General features: G+C 39.2%; 1 protein-coding gene across 1 annotated transcript in view; it reads right to left on the bottom strand.

Annotated features, from left to right (window-relative positions):
• LOC146004902 (uncharacterized) overlaps positions 1-26,763 on the bottom strand; it is a 401,464-nt gene that overhangs the window by 298,597 nt on the left and 76,104 nt on the right. The window contains exons 2-3 of the mRNA XM_083143930.1: positions 21,105-21,258; positions 8,309-8,442 (exon numbers count right to left, since the gene is read on the bottom strand). Of these exons, the coding sequence (XP_083000056.1) occupies positions 8,309-8,442; positions 21,105-21,258 (288 nt within the window). The remainder of the gene's footprint in view (positions 1-8,308; positions 8,443-21,104; positions 21,259-26,763) is intronic.

Genomic DNA, 26,763 nt, shown 5'->3' with positions numbered 1-26,763 from the left:
AGAAACCGTGGTCGTCTGCCACCGCTTTCGCGAAAAATTAATTTGAATGCTTCCGTGACGCATGTTCCCGTTTTCGCCTTCAAAGGTAGAGCCCATGCGAATTTCGAAAACGTGTCTATGACGGTGAGGAGGTACTTGTTGCCCTTGTTCAATTTATGTACGTTTTTCAAATTGCCGCTACTCATCTCCACGAGGTCGCTTTGCCAGAGGTCGTCGATGCCCTTGGTTACCACAGCCAAACGTTCGTAGTTGCGGCGTGCAGGTTTATGCAATTCTTCGACGATGGCTTGCCTAGACATTTTTTCTTAGAGATTACGTTTCAAGAGAAGCACAAGCGTGATGGGATTCAAAGAGGGTGGCACTTCGCTCGTGTTTTGAATGATCAGCTTATCGCCGGCACTCACGTCGAAAACGGTGAGATCTTCGTCTTCGTGTATTTCATATATGTTGCGCGTTTCGTTCCAACGTGCCAGAGGAATGTTTCCTGCTTTCTGGACACCACGATTCGATATCAAAGTCATGGTGGGAACGCTAGCTTTTCTACCGTGAGACCAGTACGAAAATTCGTTTATCTGAATCGTGCCATTGAGGAGAAACTTGTAGTACGGATGATAAGGATGCAACATGTACAGTTTGTTACCTTCGACGAACGTGGAGATTCTCTGTTGATTGGGAACGCTGTTGATTTCCATGGCTTGCAGAAAATGCAGTTTAGCAAATTTAGTGTCGACGCCGAGCAGATTACTGTGAACTTGTCCGAGTTTATTTTCGATGGGCTGCAAATGCTCGATTATGGTATCCGTTACGGCAGAAAACGACGGTTTGATTTTCACTTCCACGTTCAACTGCTTGTAGTTTTCGTTGAGTTCTTGCAACTTGGCACCGAAAGAGGCCAGCGTCGATTCCTGCGTGGATTCCAGCACTCCGACTTGATCTCTGATGTTGACGACGATGTTCTGAAGGTTCTCGACTTGATTCAATTTCGAGCTCTTCTCGGTAAGATCGTTCACGATCCTTCGCATCTCTGTAAACTGCGTGTGAAGGTCGGCTACGCTCTGCGAAGTGGGCAGCGTCGACACCAGCGAACTAATTTCGTCTCGAATCTGTTCCACGTTCGCCGTTTCCGTTTCTAGTAGTTTCAGCATTCGAGATATGTTTCTTTTCAAAGCGTGCAATTCTTTGGAGGTGGAGAGATTGGCCACCCTACTCTCGAGATCGCTCAATGAGCTTTTGATGTCGTTCGAATCGGATAGTGCCGTCAACGCCGTTTTCAATTTTTCCAAATCTTCGCTCGAAGGCACGCTCGTCCGTAACGATTCCAAGTCACCCTGTATGTTGTCGAGTACGTGATGAAAATGAGCGAGATTCGTTTCGACGTTCAAATTTTCTAAATACTCGATCTTCTGCTGAACCGTGCTCAACGTGTCTTGAATGCTCGTCAACGCTCTCGCTTCAGCGTGAATATTTTTAATTTCCTCGTTGATCAATTCCAAGGATGCCTGAAGCGTAGCGATGGTGGTTTGAATGTGTTCGAAATCTCGATACGCCTCCAATTGAATTTTTATGTTCGCGACGCTTTTACCGATGACCTACAGTTCGTCCGACGATGGTAGGTTCGTCATTGTATCTTCCAAAGTCTGCAACTTGGATTTAATTTCTTCCAACGTGCTGGTGAATTCTTCTTGTAATTTGGAAACGACGACATGTAAGCGTTCTGCGTCTATATCGTTCACGACGGTTTGAAGTTCAGAGAAATTCTTTTCTATTGCGGAAGTTCGTTCTTCGATTTCGAGTTTCAATTTTTCCAAATCTTCATTTTTCGATTGAAATTGCTGTAATTTGGCCAAATCATTTTGAAGCGAATCCACGCTCAACTGTATATTTTGAACGCTGTCGTAAGAAGGTACGTCGACATAATTTTTTATGAGCGTTTTCAGTTCGGAATCGATTTTCAGAATGGGGTCGAGACATTGCGTTTGGAGCGTAGCGATTTCCGACTCTAAACTTTTGTTTAAGGTCTCCTGCAAAGCAATCAAATCGGTCCTCAACTTCTTAACTCGAATGTCCAACATGAGAATCTCTTCTGCGTGGTCTACACGCTTGGTGTTGCCGAAAATGTCGTTAGGCATTTTTGGTTAACGGTTATTTATAATAGGATAGACGATTCGTAATTCTACAAAAAGAGGAATAAGTTTGTCGTAATCTCCGAGAAGTTCCACGTACAGGTAATCTCCTGCAGACACATCGTACGTAATGTTAGAAAGCATCTTGTCGTGCTTGATTCGAAAAATGTTCTTGCCGGTAGAAATTTTGATTTCGCTCCTTGCTTTAGGCTAGGTTAGACAAAAAAAACCTTGGTGATTTTTTCGAGTAAGATGTTGGTAACACTGCGAGAAAATAGGGCTTATGCCTTACAAGAGCAAACCATCAAGGCGAGCCCCACCGAGCTTTACTTTCGGGTGTAGTGTTGGCAACACTGCGAGAAAAAGGTTGCCAGCTCCTTGTTTTAGGTTAGGTTAGACCAAAAACTTTGGTGATTTTTTTCGGGTAAGGGTTGGCAACACTGCGCCTTACGAGAGAAATCCATTAAGGCGATCGAGCCCCAAATGATGATTCGAGCCCCAATTGATGACTTGGTACCGGGCCACTAGGTCTACTCTTAAATTTACTAACTCGCACCTTATCTCCTATTTTAAATCTGGGTTTCTCTGTTGTGTATTTATACTTATGACAGTAAACAGTAGAAATCAATCGTTGTTCATCAGATTTAGTTACCTCGGCAGGTTTCATATGTATGGTTATATGCATGGAATTATTGTAATTATGTACTAGGTCAGGTAAAATTTCTACCCATTTATAGTTACCCTGTAGAGTAAACATCTTGCCCACATCGTCATTCAGTTTCGTCCAAATGCTGTTGAGGTGAATGATCAACAGACCGTTGAGTTTAGATAACACGGAAGGTAAGAGGTTATTGAAATTTGGCGGTGCAGTCTCCATGTTGATCTGTTTGCGGAAGCCAAAAAGATTCATTGTCCTTGTTAGTTATTTAAGAATACGGTCAAAGTTTTTTTTTTTGTAATAACACGCAAAGTTTTTTTTGTTTGCTTGCGTCACAATACAGGCACGCGCGCGCACGTGTGTGTGCGACACATTGTCCCCCGAAAAAGATTTACAAAGGTCACGATATATAAACATTTGGTCCCACAGTTGGAAAATTACGATAAGTTGCATTCAAAAGTTTTAAAATATCATATAGTGGAATTTTTGTAGAGTGGGTAGGCAACTCCTATTTGTAGGTTAGCTTAACCTGTGAAAGATCATATAGTGGAATTTTCTTCGGATGGGTAGGTAACACCAACGAGCCTGAAAAAAAAAAACATCCAATAAAATTGCCAAATATAAAAAGGGGGCAATAGACCCCCTCATAAAAGGCTACAGTAAAAACCCACAGTGTTGCCAACACTAGGCCCCCAACAGTATTGCCAGACATAAAAAAATACATAGGCCCCTCAGGTCCTTTGATGAAAATTTACAGTGAAAAAACCCAGTAGGTTAACAACACTGTCAAAAAATCTACGGTAGTGTTGCCAGATGTAAACAGAGGGCAATAAACCCCCCCCTCATAAAAGGCTACAGTAAACCCACAGTGTGGTCAACTCTGCCCTCAAAATATACATCATAAAAAGCTACGACGACAGCTTTTTTTTTTTTTTTGTAAAAGGCTATGGCAAAAATACCAGTAGGTTGGCAACCTTGCTTTATGCACTGTAAGGCAAGCCTCAAGCAAGATTGCCAGCTCCTTGCTTTAGGCTAGGTTAGACAAAAAAAACCTTGGTGATTTTTTCGAGTAAGATGTTGGTAACACTGCGAGAAAATAGGGCTTATGCCTTACAAGAGCAAACTATCAAGGCGAGCCCCACCGAGCTTTACTTTCGGGTGTAGTGTTGGCAACACTGCGAGAAAAAGGTTGCCAGCTCCTTGTTTTAGGTTAGGTTAGACCAAAAACTTTGGTGATTTTTTTCGGGTAAGAGTTGGCAACACTGCGCCTTACGAGAGAAATCCATTAAGGCGATCGAGCCCCAATTGATGACTTGGTACCGGGCCACTAGGTCTACTCTTAAATTTACTAACTCGCACCTTATCTCCTATTTTAAATCTGGGTTTCTCTGTTGTGTATTTATACTTATGACAGTAAACAGTAGAAATCAATCGTTGTTCATCAGATTTAGTTACCTCGGCAGGTTTCATATGTATGGTTCTATGCATGGAATTATTGTAATTATGTACTAGGTCAGGTAAAATTTCTACCCATTTATAGTTACCCTGTAGAGTAAATTGTTTCCACATGCGATTTTTTAATGTTCTGTTGAATCGTTCTACTATACTTGCTTTAAGATCACTGTATGTAGAATAATGTTTAATATTATGTTGATTCATTAATTTGGTAAATGTGGAATTGTAAAATTCTTTTCCTCTATCTGTGTGCAAATAATTCGGTATCCTACCTTGCTCGAAAATAAATTTGAAAGCTTCAGCGACACAATTTGCTGTTTTAGATTTTATAGGAATTGCCCATGCATATTTGCTAAATGTATCTATCACGGTAAGTAAATATTTGTAACCATGATTTATCTTATGTAAATTTTTTAAAACCCCTGTAGACATTTCTATCAGATCACCCTCCCACAGATCATCTATGCTTTTTGTTACCACAGATAATCGTTTGAAATTACGACGGGCTGGTCTGTGTAATTCATTAACTATACCTTGTCTAGACATCTAGTGCGAAGAGAAAATATTACATAAAATGGATTAACCTCAGGGTATAATTGTCTTATGTCAAAAATTAATTTATCACCAGTTTCAATATGAAAAAGCGATAATTGTTCATCCTCATGTATTTTATATTTGTTGGCAGATTCATCCCAGTATGCTATAGGTATTTGAACTGCTTTGTGTATACCATCTTTTCTTATTATAGTAAATTTGGGAACTTCGACATGTTTTATATTATTTAGAAATCTAAACTTCAAAAATCTAAGTTGGCCATCAACAAAAAAATCGTGTGCCTGTGCGTACGGGTATAATTTGTAAACATTACCTGCATTAACATATGTCCAGTGCCCTCGAGTGTTTGGAATACTTTGCAACCTAACAATTTCCATAGAATAAAACTGACGAGAATCTGCATCGTCTAATCTGCTTAATACCGGTTCCAAGTGTTCGCTGATAGTACGAACCAACTCATCGTAACCCGGTTTAATTTTCACATCCACATATACCTGTTTGAATTGTTCTTTCAAATCATGCAATTGATTGGCGAAATTCGATAAGTTCGATTCTTGTGCTGCTTCAATGGTGCTAATTTGCACCTTAATATTCGAGATAATCTGCTGTAAACTTTCTACTAGTTTCAATTTCGAACTCTGGCTAGCGAGATCGTGTACTTGATTTCTGATGTCCATAAATAATAAGTTTAGTTCATTGATTATTTGGTTGGTGGGAAGATTAGCAACAGTTTCTTTGATTTGTGCAATTTCCCCCTGAATATTTTTAATATCTTCAGATTTGAGTATTCGATTTACTGCTCTCTTCATGGCTCTTATTTCCTGTGAAGTAGGCAACCCTGCTACAGTATTCTGAAGTGTGGTCAGAGTTAATTTTACAGCATCCAGTTCGGTTGCAAATGCAACAGTTTTCAAAATTTCTTGCAGTTGGGTTATGTCATCTTGAGTAGGCGTAGATTGCTGCAGTGTTTCTAACTTATTCTGTATATCATCTATGAGATGGTGGAAATGAGATAATTCAGATTCGGTATTGAGATTTTCTAATTTAGCAACTTGTTGTTGTACTAGGGCTAAAGTTTCGGTGATACCTGGCAATTTTGATTCCAGAGTTTCCTGTACAGTAATTAATTCATTTTTCATAGTTTTAAGAGTATCTTCGATGTGAGCTATGGTTGCTTGTATCTTACCAAAATCCTCGAAAGTTTCCAGCTGCAATTTAATGTTTGTTACACTACGAGCAATGGCATTGAGTTCAGTAGATGAAGGCAAATTATGAATAAAATCTTCCAATGTTTGAAGTTTGGTTTGAACTTCGGTTATGGCTGAATGCAGTTCATCTGTCTGCAGTTCTATTTTAATATTTTCCAGTGTAGGAATCTCGAAAGATTGAAACTGTTCTCGTAATTTGGCAATACTCGCATTTACTTGTTCAAATTCCTCTTGAGTTTTGATACCCTGAACAATGGTTTGCAATTCGGTGCGAATACTATTCGCTTGCTCGTTTAATTGCTGTTTCAATTGTTCGGTATTGGTTATCTGCATTTGTCGAAATTTATCGAGTTCATTTTTTAATTTGGCTACACTTTCCTCCAAGTTTTGAAGATTGTCTATTGAGTCTAAATTGGTATATTTCTCCAGTAGAGATTTGAGTTCTCCATCAATTTTCACTATGGGGTCAATCAGTTGAGTTTGAAGATTTGTGATTTCTGCTTGTATATTCACATTTAATGAATTTTGTAAAATTAATAAATCTGATTTAAGTTTTTTTAGACGTTCATCTAATCTAGCAATATCATTGGAATTATCCGGTATTTCCTGTCTTCTCCTGTTCCCAAATATGTCCATAATATATTTGTTATTTTATTTATTTATTATTATTTTGTTTTCGGTATTTTATATATTTCATAAATTTATAGATTCATAGATTATTCTTATTTCGATGAAGAGAGGAATTAATTTATTATACTCCCCAATTGTTTCAGCATACAGGAATTCACCTGCTTGCACTTCGTATGTTGTGTCGGGACTAATTGCATTATGCTTAATTCTATACAAATTCCGACCTATGTGTACAAGTGCTGCATTGGATGGAGAGATACTTATTTGCATTTTCCCACTGACAGGAATTTTATATGATGGTTTGTTATTATTGAATACATGTAATTGTTTCCCTGTGTCTTCATCAATTTGGTACCAGATACTATTTAGATGAATGATGACCAAACTTCTCAGTTTACTAAGAATATTTTTATAATATCCATGTTGACTGGAATTTTCTCTATTTGTTGAATATGTTGTTTCTTAAACCCAAACACATTCATTGGCATAATTAGAAAATATTTATATGGTTATTTTATTAATATATTTGCCTGAAATATGTTGAGGTTTAGGATTCTTCTCAAAACTATAAAATTTTAGATAATTAATTATTTTAACAAACCTAACAGTATAAGAAATAAAAATTAGTACACATATGGTGATATAGAGATATACAAATACAGAATCTTCGGTTCAGATCTGAACCGAATAGATGCTGGGGTATTTTGCTAAAATTTCTAATAATTTATAAGTAAACCGGAAGTAGACCGGAAGTAGACCGGAAGTGGACCGGAAGTGGACCGGAAGTAGACCGGAAGTAGACCGGAAGTAAACCGGAAGTAAACCGGAAGTAGACCGGAAGTAACTTAGCACTTACTTTTAACTTAGCACTTCGCTTTAATTATTGAAAAATAAAATTTTAGCAAAAGCTATAGAGGGATTTTCGAAAATTACCAATTTTGCACTATGAAAATTGGAATTTGAGCTTTGACTTTTTTTTGCGCTTGTATTGTGTCACTTTTGTAACAGTCAAAGTTCGATTTTGAGTATATTACTGTATAGGTATACACAATAAAAGTAAACCAAAATTTTGGGGGTGATCCAGAACATAGCGTTCTCCCTACTGTAATGAACGCTGGATGTCGCTGGATGTCGATGCATTTAACAATATTATACTGCAAATGCGCAAGATATAGTCATGTATTTCAATAACTCCCAATTTCCTTACAATATCAGAGGAGAAATTACTTTATCGCAAGTCCAGAAAAGGAAAATTGATATTAATATAACAATAGTGGGGAAAATGATTCTGCAAAACAGCAATTTTAATAAGAAGAAGTGATAAAATATTAAGCGTAATTATTTTAAAGTATTCAAATTTACAGATTAATTTCTTATATATTTCAATTAACCACCTCCCCAATTAATGCGAAGTGTTAGAATCAGATATTTAACCTAAAATAAATACAGTGAGCTTAGTGTATGCAAGTAATATTAGCTGATGGCATCGAAGCAGTAACAACGAATTTTCAAATATGATCCATAAAAATCAAAATACAGAGTAGGACTGACATATACATTTCAAATAAAATATTATGATTTATAATTAGTAATAATTAGTATTATCCAACAGTATAAGTTTTGAATGTGTCGTTTTATGCTTGTCGGTGAACTTAATATACTGAGAAGTATTTACTTACTTCTCCCGAGGAGTCAAGGCAGAATTAGTGACGAAACAAAGGACATATTCAGTTCTCAGGGGTAATTTGCTGTGTGGAGTCCTTGATTGAAACCTGTAGAAATGGTACACTACCACCTTTGGGTTTCTGACTACCTGCAATTGAGAAAAAAAATACCATGTCATTTAAATCTGCTAATACAAAAAATATTTTATTTTAATTTACAATTTATTACAATAAATTGATTATGTATTATACTTCTAGCAATCAAAATCAAATCCTTTGAAGATCCTTCAGCCCACGGATATTATTTCTGCCTACAAAAGCTACTTATCTTGACACTACAGAGTATATTCGTGGTAAATTTGTAATGGCTCTTATTGATATCCATTATATTTCACGATAAATTTCAGAAGAAAGTAAAAAATAAGTTCATAGAAATCAGGTTCATCTGTGTTCTTAGAGTTCTCCTTTTCTGGAGTAACAGTGAAATATTTTCATGTATGTAAATTAGGTTTTCCTCTATTAAGATGCTGATGACGTACAATTAGAATGGAAGCATTATTGAGGAAAGTATGAATAAGTCCAAAGCCTACAGGTTTAGATTTAGAAATTTATAATTTCAAATTAATAATTTTATATATAGCATACATTTATTAGGCATAATTTGGATAAAATACAGGGATCATTGTGAACTATGTGATGCATTTATCTGGCTAACTTTTTTTTCATAATTTAATTATACAAGACCTTTTCATGGGATGTTGCACATACACACCCTAGGAGTGTATTTTAGAGAGTTCCACAATATCCGTTTGGTCGTTTTCAATCCTTTTGGTCGTTTTCCATTTTCTTCGTGGAAATGCAGTGCTACCTTTGCTTTTACGACATTTTACGGTCTAAGTTAACCTACAAAGGTTGTCTCTTGTCTACGTCTTTCTTTCTTATGACCTTTTACGATCTTACATGATATAACTTAACCTATTCGCTTTTATTTACGATCCTTCACAAGTTTGAAAACATACACAAATTTGTCTTAGTTGTGTAGTAGGAGTGAAACGGCATGATCTGGAGACATTTTTTGACCTGCTTTTGTAGAAGGTAAAACGGTAGGAGCTGGCAACGTACTTTGACCTACTTTTGATTTTACGATCTTTTACGGGCTAAGCTAACCTAAAAGGAGACAATAATAACGGTAGAGGCTCCGGCAACACTTCTTAAGCTATTATTTGACCTCTCGCAAATTTGCACCATGTTTCTCTTTACTCCTAAGGCGTCTTTTGATCTATTCTTTGTTTATTTTTTACGATCTTTTACTTGATAAACTACCATAGCTGACCTAGTCCTTGCTAATTCCGAAAACAAATTTTGACCAAAAGTGTGACCGTCCGAGATCCGGTCAAAATTATGAAGGTAGAAACGATGCTAACGCAAAAAGCGATCATCCCTTTGAAAGTTAAGATTTATTTGGTGGACCAAATCCACATCCCTTAAACTTAGGTACCCCAAAATTTTCTACACGTACTCTGCATCATCAAATTCTCCCCTTTCTCGATTTTTAGTTTTTTTTTAACGCACGTCTTGGAAAATATTTTCCGAGGGACCTACGCCATTCTGAATTTCCAGTCAGAGCGGAGATGCTAACGCAAGAAACCCCGTGTCTCTTCGAAAATTTTTGGAACCCTTGACCTCTCGGAACCTCCAAATTTTTTGCTACGTCGTTTGGGGTTATTTCTCCACGTTTACGAGATCCGGTCCTAATTTCATGATTACTGATTCTTTTTAATTTACTGTAAATTTACAATTTTTCTTAATGGTGCAAGAATTGCTATGAAGAAAACTTTGTTACTTGTATTTTTAAGTTGAAGCTTCAAAACTTGTTCTCTGACCCTCTCGTTGTTGACATCTTGGACGAATGACTTCTCTGCCACCAGGATTACACTGCACAACGTGACGTCGGGGACACGATTGTAAAATTCGCACGCTATCTTGATGTTTGTTCTGTCGTTGACCAGAACCTGCGTCTTCGACGTGTTGAGGACGAACATGGCTCAGTGCATCTTGAATTTGATTGGAGTGTAGTACACGTCCACGTTACCCTCGGTCACTCTTTTGTAAGCGGTGTACGCTTCATATAATTTAAGAAAATCATCTTGTGCTATGTCGAGGTTGTAATTCTTGCGCTCGAAAACTTCGTTCCTTCCGTTCTTGAGGTCTGCGTTCTTGATCTTGCAGTTGTCGCATTTGCTGGAATCATTTTCCTGGTCGCTATCGCGTCCGGTCTGAAATCTGGCATGTCGAACTGTATGTTGTTGAACTTCGTCGTGACGTCGAATTCGTAATGGTTGCCCGAAGCGAATTTCTGATGCACTGGTAACTGTAAAATTGAACGGGTACCTGTAGATTTTTCAAGATATCCGCTTTGTACTTTCGGTCGTGGTTGGTTTCGTATTCCACAACTTGATTTGGAAACGGAATGATCCAGGAAACCCTGAAGTTGGCGCATGGGAAACAGTACCGTGTGATTTTTCGTTGATATTTTCGTTCCCGCTTCGAATCCTCCTGCATGGTAGTAAGCGGCATCCATTTTCGAAAGTTTCAACATTCCCACTACTGTGGAAGTGATTCCTGGATAATCGACTCTATCGATGACCCTTCCGTGTTTTCTGATTTCAACATGCGAGACAGGTGTTGTACAAAGTTGTCCACGAGTTTGAAATTTGCGTTGGGCGGGAATGCGTCTCCGTTTTCTTTTTTCACAACGTCAAATTTAACATAAAGGTCTGATCTGTGAGGATGTACGAATCCGTCCCCTACGTCCACATCGAACTCGAATTCCAGATTCTGTTCGTTGAGATTTGTGAACGTGCGACGGTTGAGAGGGAAAGATTCCAATTCTAAACTTTTGATTTCCTTCTTTCTTTACGATTGTAGTTATTTATATGTTGATCTCGACGATGGCCGTGGAAGATGCTCCTACGAAATTCACAACCTCACCCTTCTCGTTCGTCACCAGCAATTCAATCGGTTCGATTCGATTGCTGCACATGAGAAAGTATATCGGCGACGAAGGCGTGAAGAAGATCGGTTACATGATTTCCGAATTTGTTTTGAAGGTCGCGATGATTCCCGTTTGTTTGTGACTGCCGATATTGTCTGCTTTTGTGATTGTGCCTGCCGGCACGTTGCAGTGAACGTTCAGAGTCTCGATGGCCAGTAATTTGGAAGGTTGGCGTCGAAGTGTTTGATTCCATGTTCGAGTTTTGTGTTGTTCTCGAAACTCAAAAGTTCTCCGATCGTACCGAGGTCCACGGTTTCCCTTGAGGACACCAACTCAACTCAGTGGGTTACGTAATTTTCAGAGAGAAGTACTCCTCTCATCACTCCCATGTTGATAATGTTTCAGGTTCCACAATACTTTCTGGAAATCTCGAATTGATGTGTTAATTATTCGAGAGAGAATAGCGACCTTGGAAACGCAAAGGTGAGCGCTGTTCACTTCCTCGAAACCTTAGATTCTTTCGTCGTTATAGTATAGTTTGGAAGCTTTGAGACAGTTTACTAAACCCGAAGGTTCAACACCTCCGAAAGAATCGAAAACGAAAGCGTTATTGTTGGAATGTTTGATATACCATATCCAGTGCCTGACTGGATTTTCGTAATTGTCCAAGTTAATGACTACACACTCTTTGTTTCTTACGGAGGTAGGTAAATAATCTGACATGAAAATTCCTCTGAAGTGTTTGATTCCCAACGATGCGATCAGAGATTCAATGTCGCGGTTACTGATCGGATCTTCTTCTTTAAAAAACTTGCTCAAAACGTTCTTCTTGACGCCTTTACCTTTATCTGATTTTTCAGATTATGACGTTTCTGTTCTTCCAATTCTACCTTGTTCTATTTCAAGTAGATTACGGTTTTTTCTATCGCTGCGCTACTACCTGCCAAACTTCCAACGGCACCCAAAGCCGCTAAATTGCTGGAATGCTGAATATGACACCTCCGGCGCGAGATTTGTTTCTCGAACGCTTCAATCGTTTCAATTGAGGAGTGCCGAGCAACAATTACATTCCAAGACTTTTCGACAAGCAAGAACGTATCTTCTCTCGTTGTTTCTTGGTAAGTAATCCACCGATGGCACCCAGATTCTTTAGATTCGAGTACGGTACTTCGTAAACGACAACCTTGGGCTTCATGATGATGCTATGTTAGTTACATATACAGGGTGTTTCGTAAGTTCGTTTACAACGCTTGGCAGGTGATTGTACGAGTGAAAATAAGGTAGAAAGTTCATGTAACGAAATTCCGGAAACGGCTTTGTTCCCGAGCTATTGACGCTGAAAACGTGGGAAAATGATTTTCTGAAGTGAATAATGGCAAAACTGGTGGAGAGAAGTCGTCGGTGTTGGGCGGTCCACTAAGAAATTGGGTACGCTCTTGTCAAAAAATCAGGCTGCAATGTTGTGCAATGTTGTGCAATGTCGGTGCAAGGGATTTCCTAAAGGACGCAAACGAAGATATTGACGGGAGTAGGGTGGTTGTGCGTTCTGCGTGAGCTGGTATCGAAGAAAATTGGCATGTGTTGAATGGCACAAAAAAACAAAAAAAAATCCTGAGCCAAGGGCACCACGACGTAAAAAGGAAGAAAATGAACTGTCATAGGTTGCATAATCTGAAGGCCACACAGTATGCTTAATGGAGATGAGAAGGGATCCTCATCACAGACGGTTTTCAATGTGTCCACCATGTACTTCCAAGCAGAGGCGACAACGGCAAATCAAGGATTGTCGAGTTGGACCCAACAACCCCGGCGTTTCTGCTATCGATGCTACATATACATTGATACGGGCAATGAGGTCCTCGGCTGACACGGCAGGTGTTTCGTAAACGAGGCGTTTCATCTCTCCCCAGTGGAAGAAATCCAGGGGCGTAATATCAGGCGATCGAGGTGGTCATGGCACTGGCCTTCTAATGCCAATGCACTGGTTGTGGAATACGGTATTGAGGAAATGGTGGAAATTCGGATCAAAATGTGGGGGTGCATCGTCATGTTGAAACCACAGTATTTTTCTCAGTGCCAAGGGCACGTCTTCTAGTAGTTCAGGCAAAACCTCACTGAGAAATGCTTCATAAGTTGGTCCACATTGGCGAACAGGGAGAATGTACGGTCCAATCAAATGGTCACAAATGACTGTTTTTACTATTGAACACACCAATTTTCGTGAAGAAAGCCTCATCAGTCCATAGCACCGTATTCTGAAAATTGGGGATAGTTTGAATTTCATGAACAAACCATTGGCAAAAGTCCTCAAGTGGGCCAAAGTCCCGAGGTAAAAGGTCTTGCACTTTCTACAATTTCTACGGATGCATCCCCTCTTCTGCCAGGACTCGCCACACATTCACATGGCAGGTGTTTCGTTCGTGAGCTAGTGCGCGCGTACTGGTGCCTGGATGATCCATCACTGCAGTTAGCACATCCTCCACATACCTTCGTGTTCGCACACTTCGCGGTCGTCCAACTTCTCGACAAGGTGGCAACACTGATCCCGTTTCCCGAAGTCGAGTGTCTACAGTTTGAAATAAGGTGTGCGATGGTAACACCCTATTTGGAAAACGTGCTCCATACAGACGCCTTGCAGCACGGCTATTACTTCCAGACTCTCCATAAATCAGATGCATGTCCGCCAGGTCTTGGGACGTGTTTGCAGTCATTCCTTACACCGGACTACAAGTGTTTATGGCCGTTAACACTAGTACACTTCACAGAACACGATGGGCTGTGACTATGAATTAACACGTAACACTGCTAGCTCAAATGTTTGGCCAACACTACTGTCCAAGAATCTCACAACTTTCCATTCAACAGTGAATGTTCAACAACCTGCTACTGGAACAGCACCTGAAGCACGAATGGCACAGACACGTGCGCTCCTTCATGAGGAAAAGCTACACTGTTGGCGCCCCTAGCGGGAGATGTGGTACTTAACGTCAGATCATACGGACACCCATTTACCCTTCAGGGTATGCAACATATGACAGTTCATTTTCTTCCATTTTACGTCATGATGCCCTTCAACACATCCCAATTTTCGTCGATACCAGATTACGCAGAACGCACAACCACCCCACTCCCGTCAACATCATCGTTCGCGTCCTTTGGGGAATTCCTTGCGCCGACATTACACAACATTTCCGCCTGATTTTTTCACAAGAGCGTATCCAATTTCTTAGTGGACCGCCCAACACCGACGACTTCTCTCCACCCGTTTTGCCATTATTCACTTCGGAAAATCATTTTCCTACCTTTCAAACGTCAATAACTCGGCAACAAAGCCGGAATTTCGTTATATGAACTTTCCACCTTATTTTCACTTTAACAATCACCTCCCAAGCGTTGTAAACGAACTTACGAAACGCCCTGTACATATTCTGTTTTTGTCTCACTCAAAGCGGTGATGTGATTTCTCGCTATGTCTGTGAAAAAATTCACGTGATATATTTTTTCTTATTTTTGACAATCTGTTATATATATATATATATATATATATTCTGGAAAACTTTTTTGTCTCACTCAGCACGATGATTTGATATTGCTAGGTATGTGAATAATTCACGTGATAAGTTTTTCTTTAAAATCTGTTATTTATATATATATACATACATATATTATATTATATATATATATATATATATATATATATATATATATATATATATATATATATATACAGCGTGAGCACAAAAACACTCCCTGGTTTCAAGATGTCATAAAATTAATAGTTACTTGAATATTTTGATAAAATTGATATCCAAAGCTCAGTTAACTCAAAATATTTTAATATCTTTCTTTTCAGAATCGCTAGTTGTAAATTCGGTAGCTAGAGGGCAGTAACATCAAAAATGGCGTTCATTCCGCAGCAAAGAAGCTGGTGCGTGTTAGAATTTGCCAAAACAAGCAGTGTTGTGAGAGTGCAGCGTGAAGTTTAATGTTGATCCACCTACACACAAATCCATTCTGCAGTGGCATAAAACATTTGTTGAGAGAGGATGCAGTTGTGATCAAAGAAAAGAACATTCTGGCCGACCGTCCATCTCTGAGGAAATTGTGGAGCATGCGCAGTCCCAGAAAATCTTCACGTCAAGCCAGCTGCAGTTGCAGGTGCCACAAAGTACAGTAAGCAAGATTTTACGGAAGCGTTTGCGTTTTCACCCGTACCGGCTGCAATTGGTTCAAAAGTTATAACCACAAGACAAGGTAAAGCGACGTGAGTTTTGCGAGACTATCCATACTTTAAGAAGAAAGATGAAGCCGTTCTGACAAAGATCATTTCTATTGATGAGGCGACCTTCCACTTCAGTGGAAAAGTGAACAGGCATAATGTTAGGATCTGGGGAAGCGAGCATCCGCATGCCACTCTTGATGTGGAACGTGACTCACCCAAGGTGAATGTTTTTTGTGCAGTGTCAGAGCGTCGAGTGTACGGTCCGTTCTTCTTTGAGGGGCCAACAATCACAGGTGAAAGCCACTTAACAATGCTACGTTACAGGATAATTCCTCAACTTTCTGCAGAGAGATGTGACTTCATTCTACAACAAGATGGAGCGCCACCATACTGGCATTAATCTGTACGCAGCTTTCTGAATGACAACCTCTCACACCGTTGGATAGAACGAGCTGGACCCAATGATCAAAATCTATGCAAGTGGCCGCAACGATCACCGGACACGACAGTTTGTGACTTTTTCCTTTGGAGGTTCGTGAAGGACCAGGTCTATGTACCTCCACTACCCACAACCTTGCATCATCTTCAGGAACGCATCAGTACAGCTGTCAACTTCATCACACCGGATACGATTGAGAAGGTGTGGTTGGAGATGGATCATCGTCTCGATGTTTTCCGCGTAACAGATGGCGCTCACATTGAGCATTTGTAATTCAAATGAACACCACGAAAACTTTATGAGTTTTTACAACTGCTGTGAACATTTCTGTTGAATACTACTTTTGGTATTAAAGTTATACCCTTTCAAAACCAGGGAGTGTTTTTGTGCTCACGCTGTATATTAACAAAAAAAATTGTCTCACTCGTATCACGTGATAAGTTTATTTTATTTTGAGAATCGGTTATTTATATATCGTGGGAGTCCAAGAAGAAAGTTCGTGCTTGGGACAACGCGATGAGGTGTGCGAAGATGCTACCTGTTTCCAGGTTGGACCTATTCCAATCGTCGGTCTATCGTCTCATTCCTTGTCTCGCCTTGTGAAACTCATTGAACCTATTGTCTAATTTTTTCCTGCAGCCAGGAAAAAGGCGTCGAGATCGTGCTAGTTTTTTTGTACCAAATATTTTCCGAAGGTGATCCATGAGAACAATTTTGTACTGTGCACGAAATTTCTGCTTTACTTTGAACAAGTCGATGTTCCCGTCACTTTTATCGAAAATGAACGTAAATGTGTTATGCAACAGTACGGGAAGAAGTTGCGTCTTATTTACGAGTGTTATTTATAGACCCAATCCTAATTTTCGTTTCGTGTTCATGGCGATAGTCGTGCCCAAACCTACAACCCGTTCTCCCAGAGAAGCATCCCTACTGATGAATCTCCCGAAGGCTGCATGTTCCAAATTTTTATATGCTTCGTGACGTGCATCTAGATTTGTGTGAGTGTTGTAAGCGATGTCGTGATCTTTGCATGTTCTACGGATTCACTCCACTGTCTACTTTTTCCAAACGTAGTTCGAGTTTGGTACCCGGTCTGCAGCACTGGTAACCTGGGATGTGAATTTTGAACGGACATTTGTTTATGATGTTGTTCACGAGTACCTTGCCTTCTGCCTCGTTCCAAAATTACGGAGGAATAGTGTTGATTATTTGATCAGGTACCATATTTCTATTCTGTCGTTCACGATGAAGTTGTAGAGTTTGGTGCTGATCATGTCCTCGATTCTTACTTTCTCGTTGTAAAAGTTACGATTACCTACATTTTATCCGCCTGCTATGACAAGTAAACGATCCACGAGTTTACTAACGTCGTCAACCCACACGAATTCCTTCGGTAACGTGTTGTAGCGTTGGACACAGCTTTCACTTTTCATATCGTTCCAAATAGGTTTGATGAGATTCCTGTATTTTTCTCCGCTGCTTGATTTGACACAATTCTGAGTGGCGTCGTTGTTTTGGTACAGAGCATTAGACAATATTAATATATCTGTGCAACATTGATAATATTCGTCCGGGTAATCTTTGGGATATTTTTTGGTGATGAGTTCTCAAAGTCCAACCGTACCTGGGTACCTGGACCAACTATCTTTTGCACCTACATTAATTTTTACGTCGTCTCCGTCGAATGTGACTTTCGATTTTACAATATTCCAAATGACTACTTTGTTAGTTTCCATGCACGGGTACAAAAACCGTAATCGACTCGAAAAAGGACAAGGTAGAATTAGAAGAACAGAATCATTACAACCTGGAAATGGAGAAAACGGTAAAGGCATCAAGAAGAACGCTTTGAGCAAGTTTTAAAAAAGAAAATGAGATCAGTAACCGCGACATTGAATCTCTGATCGAACCGTTGGGAATCAAGCACTTCAGAGCAGTTTTCATGTCGGATTCTTTACCATCCTCCGTAAGAAAAAATGAGTGTAGGGTCGTCAACTTGGGAAATTACGAAAATCCAGTCAGGCACCGGATACGTTATCCCAAAAATTGAAACAATAACGGTTTAGTTATCGATTCCTCCGGAGGTGTTACACCTTCGGGTTTAGTAAACTATCTCAAAGCTTCCAACCTATACTACAAAGAATCTAAGGTTTTGACGAAGTGAACTGCGCTCATCTTTGCTTTTCCATGCTCGCCTTTCTGTCTCGAATAAATAACACATCAATTCGAGATTTCCATAAATCATCGTGGAACCTAAAAGATCATCATCATAGGAGTGTTTCATCTCACAACGAAACTTCGGGCTTGAAACGCATGTTGCACGACGATATCGTCTATCCTCAATCCATAGCTCATCGTGCATTCTACAGCATTTATCTGATTCCTAATGTGACCGAACACAACAACACCATGAAGGTCGGAAACGAAGAAAGAAGCATCATGCCGGGACAGTACAATTTGTCCACCTTCCAAGCCAAATTACCGAGTGGAGTACTTCTCTCTGAAAATTACGAGACCCACTGAGTTGAGTTGGTGTCCTCAACGGAAACCGTGGACCTCGGTATGATCGGAGAACTTTTGGGTTTCGAGAACAACATAAAATTCGAACATGGAATCTAACACTTCGACGCCAACATTCCAAACTTCCTGGCCACCGAGACTCTGAACGTTCACTGCAACGTGGCGGAAGGCAAAATCACAAAAGCAGACAATATCGGAAGTCACAAACAAACGGGAATCATCGCGACCTTCAAACCAAATTCGGAAATCATGTAACCGATCTTCTTCACGCCTTCGTCGCCGATATACTTTCTGATGTGCCGCAATCGAATCGAACAGATTGAATTGCTGGTGACAAACGAAAAAGGTGAGGTTGTGAATCTCGTAGGAGCATTTTCCACCGCCATCGTCGCAAGTTCGCAAATCTCAACGAACCGAACCGGGAATTCGAGTTCGAAGTGGACGTAGGGGACGGATTCGTTCATCCTCACAGATCAGACCTGTATGTTAAATTCGACGTGGTGAAAAAAGAAAACGGAGATGCATCCCCTCCCAACGCAAATTTGAAACTCGTGGACAACTTCGTACACTACCTGTTTTCGCAGGTTGAAATCAGAAAAAACGGAAGGGTAATCGATAGAGTCAATTATCCAGGAATCACTTCCACAGTAGTGGGAACGTTGAAACTTTCGAAAACAGATGCCGCTTACTACCAAGCAAGAGGATTTGAAGCGGGAAGGAAAATATCAACGAAAAATCACACGGTACTGTTTCCCATGCGTCTACTTCAGGGTTTCATCTCGGACTACAAGGAGATCATGTGGAAACTAGGTTTGAGAATCAATTTTCGCAGATCATCGAACGACAACAACGTTTTGATGCTATACAGTAACTTGGTTCCGGACTGGATCATTCCGTTTCCAAACACTTTGCCCGAAGCAGCAAAATACATCATTCAAAATATGGAGATGAGAATTCAAGTTGTGGAATACGAAACCAACCACGACCGAAAGTACAAAGCGGATATCTTGAAAAATCTACAGGTACCCGTTCAATTTTACAGTTACCAGTGCGTGCAGAAATTCGCTTCGGGCAACCATTACGAATTCGACGTCACGACGAAGTTCAACAACGTACAGTTCGACATGCCAGATTTCGTTTTTGTGCCTCTTCAGACCGGACTCGATAACGACCAGGAAAAAGATTCCAGCAAATGCGACAACTGCAAGATCAAGAACGCAGACCTCAAGAACGGAAGGAACGAAGATTTCCAGCGCAAGAATTACAAACTCGACATAGCACAAAATGATTTTCTTAAATTATACGCAGCGTAGTCCGCTTACAAAAGAGTGACCGAGGGTAACGTGGACGTGTACTACACTCCAATCAAATTCAAGATGCACAGAGCCATGTTCGTCATCAACACGTCGAAGGCGCAGGTTCTGGTCAACGACAGAACAAACATCAAGATAGCGTGCGAATTTCACAATCCTCTCCCGACGACACGTTGTGCAGTGTAATCCTGGTGGCAGAGAAGTCATTCGTCCAAGATGTCAACAACGAGAGGGTCAGAGAACAAGTTTTGAAGCTTCAACTTAAAAATACAAGTAACAAAGTTTTCTTCACAGCATTTCTTACACCATTCAGAAAAATCGTAAATTTACAGTAAATTCTAGATCTCGAAAACGGCGAGAAATACTTCCTGACGACGTAGCAAAAAAATGGAGGTCCCGAGAGGTCAAGGGAGGCGAAAATGTTCTACATGCATTAGCATGTCCTCTCCGACTGGAAATTCGAAATGTCGTAAGTCCCTCTGAAAATATTTTCCAAGACCTGTGTGAAAAAAACCTAAGAGTCGAAAACGGGGAGATTTTGATGATGCAGAGTACATGTAGAAAATTTTGTTGAACCAAAGTTCAAGGGTCCACAAATAAGTCCTCACTTTCGAATGGATGATTGCTTTTAGCGTTTAGCACCGTCTATACCTTCATAATTTCGACAGAATCTCGGACGGTCACACCTTTGGTCAATTTTATTTTTTTGAATTAGCAAGGTCATGTAGATTAATTTTTCACGTAAAAGATCGTAAAAAACAAAAAGAAGTAGGTCAAGAGACGCGTTTAGAGTAAGAAGAAACAAGGTGCAAATTTGCGAGAGATCTAAAATTGGTTAAAGGTGTTGCCGGAGACCCTAACGTTATTTTTCTCCTTTTAAGGTTAGCTTAGCACGTAAAAAATTGGAAAATCAAAAGTAGGTCAAAGTATATTGCCTGCTCCTTCCGTGTCACTTACTACAAACGTGGGTCAAATTATATGTCCAGCTCATACCGTTTCACTCTACTACACAAGTAAGTCAAAAGGATGTGTATTTTTTCTAACTCGTAAAGGATAGTAAAAGAAGCGAATAGGTTAAGTTATATCACGTAAGATCGTAAAAGTTCATAACAAATAAAATCGTAGACAAGAAAAAACCCTTGTAGGTTAACGTAGCCCGTAAAAGGTCATGAAAACAAAAGTAGGAATGCATTTCGACCAAGAAAATTGAAAAACAACCAAAAGGATTGAAACGACCGAACGGATCTTGTGGATCTCTATAAAATACAACTACTCATCCTTACACAAAATTTAATTTTCTCTGAAAGATGCATTTCACTTACCTCTTTCTGAATTGTGGACAAAGATATATTAGGTATCCGAATATCGCTTCTGAATTTGGGAAAATCCTTGACATTTGTAATGTTCAGATTCCCAACAGTCTTCAAGTAATCGCTGTAGAACAACTGGTTCTGCTTCGATGCGTTCCAGAATTCCCTTTAAAACATATTTAGATGAAGCTCAAACACGTATATGTAAATAGTTACATGTTATTGTAGTCAGCCTTTATTAAACCTTCACTCCTGCCGTTATGTATCGACATTTTTCTCATACATATTGAAATAATACATATTGTTGCGTATCTAACGGATAGATTGAGATGAGTTGGTGTTTCGTAAGTCCACTTTATGCACAGTCAGGCTAATATGGACTGGTCCTACAGTCTAGAGTGGGATCCGAAACACTATGTAATTCCACCGAGTATAGAACCTTGGACCCCTTCATTACAAGGCGACAACGCTACCAATGTGCCGTCGGAATGCCATATCTAATGGAGAGCAAATATACTGTGACATACCTGTGACATTTTCGATGAAATTAAATGTTGCTTTTTGAACATATGCTCTTGTTATTGGCCCATGTATGGAATGGAATGACCTAGGCATTGTTTTTGACCAAAATCTCACATTTGAAGAACATATAACAGGCACAAGAAAAACGGGCGGACTCTTTCGATGAATGGCATGATTGTTTGTGAATGTCCATTCATCAATTTCATCTCTCATCCCCATCTTCGCCAATTAGCCAAGAGGCACAAAACGTGAAGTAAAATAAAATAAATCAAATAAAAAAAACGGTAATGTGTCTCTTAGGTTTACTGTGTCGTTTCACCGAAATTAGTGATATCTCAGCCCTCACTTTATACTTCAAATCATTCATTTCCCCAATAATAGAATACTGCTCTCCTCTCTGCTCCATGGTGTATCCCACTCAGCTCTCTACAATCGATTCTGTTCTTAACTTTTACCTGTCTATAGTTCGTTACAGGGTTCCCTCTTTATGCAATTTTTCACCTCCCCATCTCTTGTCTTTTCTAAACTTACAGACTCCCTATCAGCGCCGTTTACTGAATGATTTTAAGTATCTTTACAAAATTGTCAATGGCAAAATCCGTAGCAACACACTCCTCCAGGAATTCCACTTTCGGGTGGCTATGCGCACAACACGCAACACAAATCTATTTTACACAAAAAAGCCTAGACTGGAAATTCAAAAAAGATCGCTCTTCCACAGACTTCCAACTCAATATAATGACCTCCCATACAGTGCTGATGTATTTTCCACAGAGTACACATTTCGGTAAACCATCAGAGCATATGAGTAGTGTAATTGGAGCGGTTCAAAATAGTACTTGGTACGAGGCCTATTATTTTTATTAATTTAAGCACGGTGGAAAATTTATTTGGCGATGTTTTTGTCGATTTTAGAGTATTACAACTCTGTGATTTTTCATCTCGTATTTCGTACGAGTGTCATAATTTCTTTCGAGTTAAAGTACGTAACACCCACACCTACACCCACACCCCCATATATCTACTTAGGGTCTACTTCCGGTTTACTTCCGGATTACTTCCGGTATACTTCCGGTTTACTTCTGGTTTTCTTCACAGACACCTATGGGTTTTTTCAGTTTTTATAAGTTTTTATAAGTAGTGGTGATAAGGTGTCTTCAAAATAATACTTGGTACGAGGCCTATTATGTTTATTAGTTTAAGCAAGTAGTAGTATTGATACTACTATAAACCCGAGAAAGTATGAACCCCTCCTCACTGGATTTGCTATACTTAAAACAAGCTTAACATGAGCATATGAGCTTTTTGTTCAAGTGTGGAATCTTGTCTAATCTAAGATTTTTGTGAAAATGCCCTCGGGAATTTCCTCAGAAAGTATGACCCTCTCAGATTGATTTGTTTATACTTACAAAAGGCACTTCTGTGTGATTGTTATCCATAAATTTGTTAAAAATATGCCCCTCTTGTGGCCACACTTAAAACTAGGCCATACACACATACACATACACACACACACACACACATATATACACACACACACACACACACACATACATATTTATTTCTGGTTTAAGTTCAATTGGCCACCAGGCTCAATTTACATATCTAATATTAAGACAATGTAATTCTTCTAGAATTGCTCCGTGACAACAGACCCATCTATGTGCAAATGCCTGAACTCGGTGAATACTTGGGAACAAGTCCATTTTTTTCATTATGTCAACATTTTTAACTTCTTTTGCCAGTAATAGGGAAATGGTAGCAAGCATTAGACAAAGTACTTTGGAGCTGAATATTCCTTTTCTTAGACGTCGTATATTACTAAAATATTTTCAATTCACATATTTCTCATACCGCTGTATCTTGTTCTATTAGGCCTCTTCGAGAACATTGCCTATTAGGACTCTTCGAGAACATTGCCTATTAGTGAAATAATAGGACAAGCATATGGCGGTATGGGGATATGTGAATTGTTGGTTTCTTCAATTCACATAAAAGGATTGAATAGAAACTAGGATATTTTGCATTTGTTATATTCAGTTTATTTGTTGTAATCTGCATATATAAAATCAAGCCCCGAGAAAATATAAGATCAATACTTAAACAATATGTGCGCATGACGGCCCCAAAGCGGTGGGATCGATACTTTCCGCACGGTGCACAGTTCTATTTGCCTGCATTGAGTCTTATTAGAGCGAGCTCGGGCAGTTTTATTCTGATCGATTAGTTCCAGAGTTGTCCACCGCCGCGCCGGGTTAGTTCCAGACAATTCCGCTCCCCTAAGCGTGGAGGCGCTGCGGTCGGGATTGCATGTACGCTCAGCAGAAAAACGGGATACACTCAGAAGAAAGTACTTCGGCAAAAATGTTAGAGAATAGCTCATGTTTCTGAATGCACCCCTACAGTGTTTCTATTGGCTCTGTAAAACTATAAAAGCCAGGGTACAGTGCAGATTCTTCACCATTGCTGGATTGGCGGAATAATCCAAGTAAGGTCATATATACATATACATACAAAGCACAGTGCTGAACTCAACTGATCCAGCATAGAGTTTTGAATTTGAACCCCAAGAAATTGTATATAAATACCAAAGCCAAAACTATTAATACACATACACACATACACACACACACAAAGCACAGTGCTGAACCCCAACTGATCCAGCATAAAGTTTTGAATTGAATCCCAGGAAATTTTATATAAATACCAAAGCCCAAAAATATTAAGTGTATACACACATATATACATACACACATACAAAGTACAGTGCTGAACCCCAACTGATATTTTTATCCAGTATAAAGTTTTGAATTGAAACCCAGGAAATTGTATATAATAAACAACAACAAAAATGCCGAATCAAAAATATTGTAATCAATGCAATAAAAATATATCCAGCCCCAATTGGGCCAAGCATCAAAAAATTTGTAATCCGGACAAATACAAAACTCCCACAAAAATTTGCCCCAAATGCAATAGAAAATACAACATGGAATATTTCACATATAAACATAAAGATACTTGCTCTGTACAGTCATCTGCATTGCCCTCTCAACCATCTACATCTGGTCTGAAAAGAAGGCACGAAGCACCTGTTAATGCCAGAGCAGCAAAACAGCCACGCTATGCACCACCTACCCGTAGCAGTTTTAATGCCCAACTTAAGGATTACCAGTTTGTATCAGAGCTAAGATGCGGCATTGAGAATTTCTTGAACAGTATAAATTCTGATCTGCAGGCAATTCTTAATGCACAAAATGGCTCTTATAAGCTATCCCTCAAATTGTTTGTACAATATAAGAAACCAAATGGCACAAAATTTACACAGCCCCACTTAACAGAAACTGTACCGGTATATTCAAACGCAAATTCAGACACAATAATAAGCAGCTTGATAAATCAACTGAACATCAAACACTCTGAATTTGCGGCAAAAGAGTCCGGATGGAGCCTATGCGGTTCATCACACAAGTTATATGTTAATATTTCTGAATTCAGCCCATTACAAGGATCCACTTATCTGCCATTACCTGACAATATCAAAAACAAAAGAGCCGTGGTTAATATAAAAAATGCCGACCAGAAATGTTTTTTGTGGTGTATTTTAGCTGCTTTGTATCCAGTTTCAAGGCATCCTGAGAGAATAAGTTATTACAAACAACATGAACATCTTTTTGACGATGCAATGGAGGGTTTGGAATATCCAATGTCAGTTCAGAATATTGATAAATTTGAAAAAAGGGCCAGGCACATCAATGGCAAACAATTATCTATTAATGTATTTATTTGTTCCACTGGACGTGGCAATTCTTTGATAGCACCTCTCAGAATCAGTACACTTGATGATGAATCTTCTGTTCCGATTGATTTGCTCTTAATTGAAAGGGATGGCATACATCATTACACTCTGATACACAGTCTTGAAGCTTTAGTCAGAAAACAACTAGACAAAACTCATACAATATTCAAGTTGTGCAGAAGATGTTTGACTGTATTTGATGGTCAAAAAATGGTAAATGGGATTCGTGAAAAAAATGCAGAAATTGCAAAAAACAAGTTAAAAGAGCATCTGAAATACTGTGGCAACCATAAACCTGTTCATATGGTGATGCCCAATCCAAGTGAAAAAGCAGAATTCAAAAAATTTGAAGCCTTGTTGGAACACCCAGCATATATTGTCTGTGATTTCGAATCGAACCTCAAACCTATTGCATTCTGTAGCCCAGATCCAGAAGAATCATCAAGTACACCATACCAGCAACATGAACCTTCCAGCTTTTGTTATGTGGTTGTACGGGACGGTGTTGTTATTAAAATAGATTCATACAAGGGACCAAATGCCATCAAAGAATTTGCACATAGAATAGAAAATGTGTGCCGTGACATAGCATCTAACATCTTATTAATATCAAAGCCTATGTTGCCTTTAACAGAGGAACAGATTGAGGATTTCAACAATGCAGAAAAATGCCCGGTATGTGATTCTGAATTTTCAGATACAAATATCAAGGTGAAACACCATTCTCATACAGATGGTCGATATATACAGGCCCTGTGTAATAGCTGTAATATTAAGATCAAGAGACCAAGATTTATCCCCATATTCTGCCATGGAGCATCCAATTATGATTTCCATCATCTGATCTGGTACGAGGGGTTTGAGAAGCAGAATTTAAATATTTTAGCTGAAAATGATGAAAAATATATATCTATTAGCAAGATAATTAAAGTTGATGGTGTTCCTATTCACATAAGATTTCTTGATTCTTACAGATTTTTATCTGCTAGCCTGGATACACTGGCCTCTCAATTATCTGATGATGACTTGAAAATCACACGTGCCTCGTTTCCAGATCAGGACCTGAAATTAATTAGGCGGAAGGGTGTATATCCATATGACTATGTTACAGGTTTTTCTAAATTTGATGAGTGTTCCCTGCCACCACAAGAAGCATTTTACAGCAAAATCAGAGGATCTGGAATCACTGATGAAGATTATCACCATGCCCAATTGATGTGGAACAGTTTAAAATGCAAGACATTTGGTGATTATCACATGGCATATTTGAAACTTGATGTCACTCTCTTAGCTGATATATTGCAGGCATTCAGAAAATCTTCCATGCAAAATTATGGACTGGACCCAATA

This window comes from Lepisma saccharinum, chromosome 22, assembly GCF_977018435.1.
Source record: "Lepisma saccharinum chromosome 22, izLepSacc3.1, whole genome shotgun sequence".
In the NCBI taxonomy this organism is placed as follows: domain Eukaryota; kingdom Metazoa; phylum Arthropoda; class Insecta; order Zygentoma; family Lepismatidae; genus Lepisma; species Lepisma saccharinum.
The sequence above is the reverse complement of the archived record's forward strand: the minus strand, read 5'-3'. Positions and strand labels throughout refer to the sequence as shown.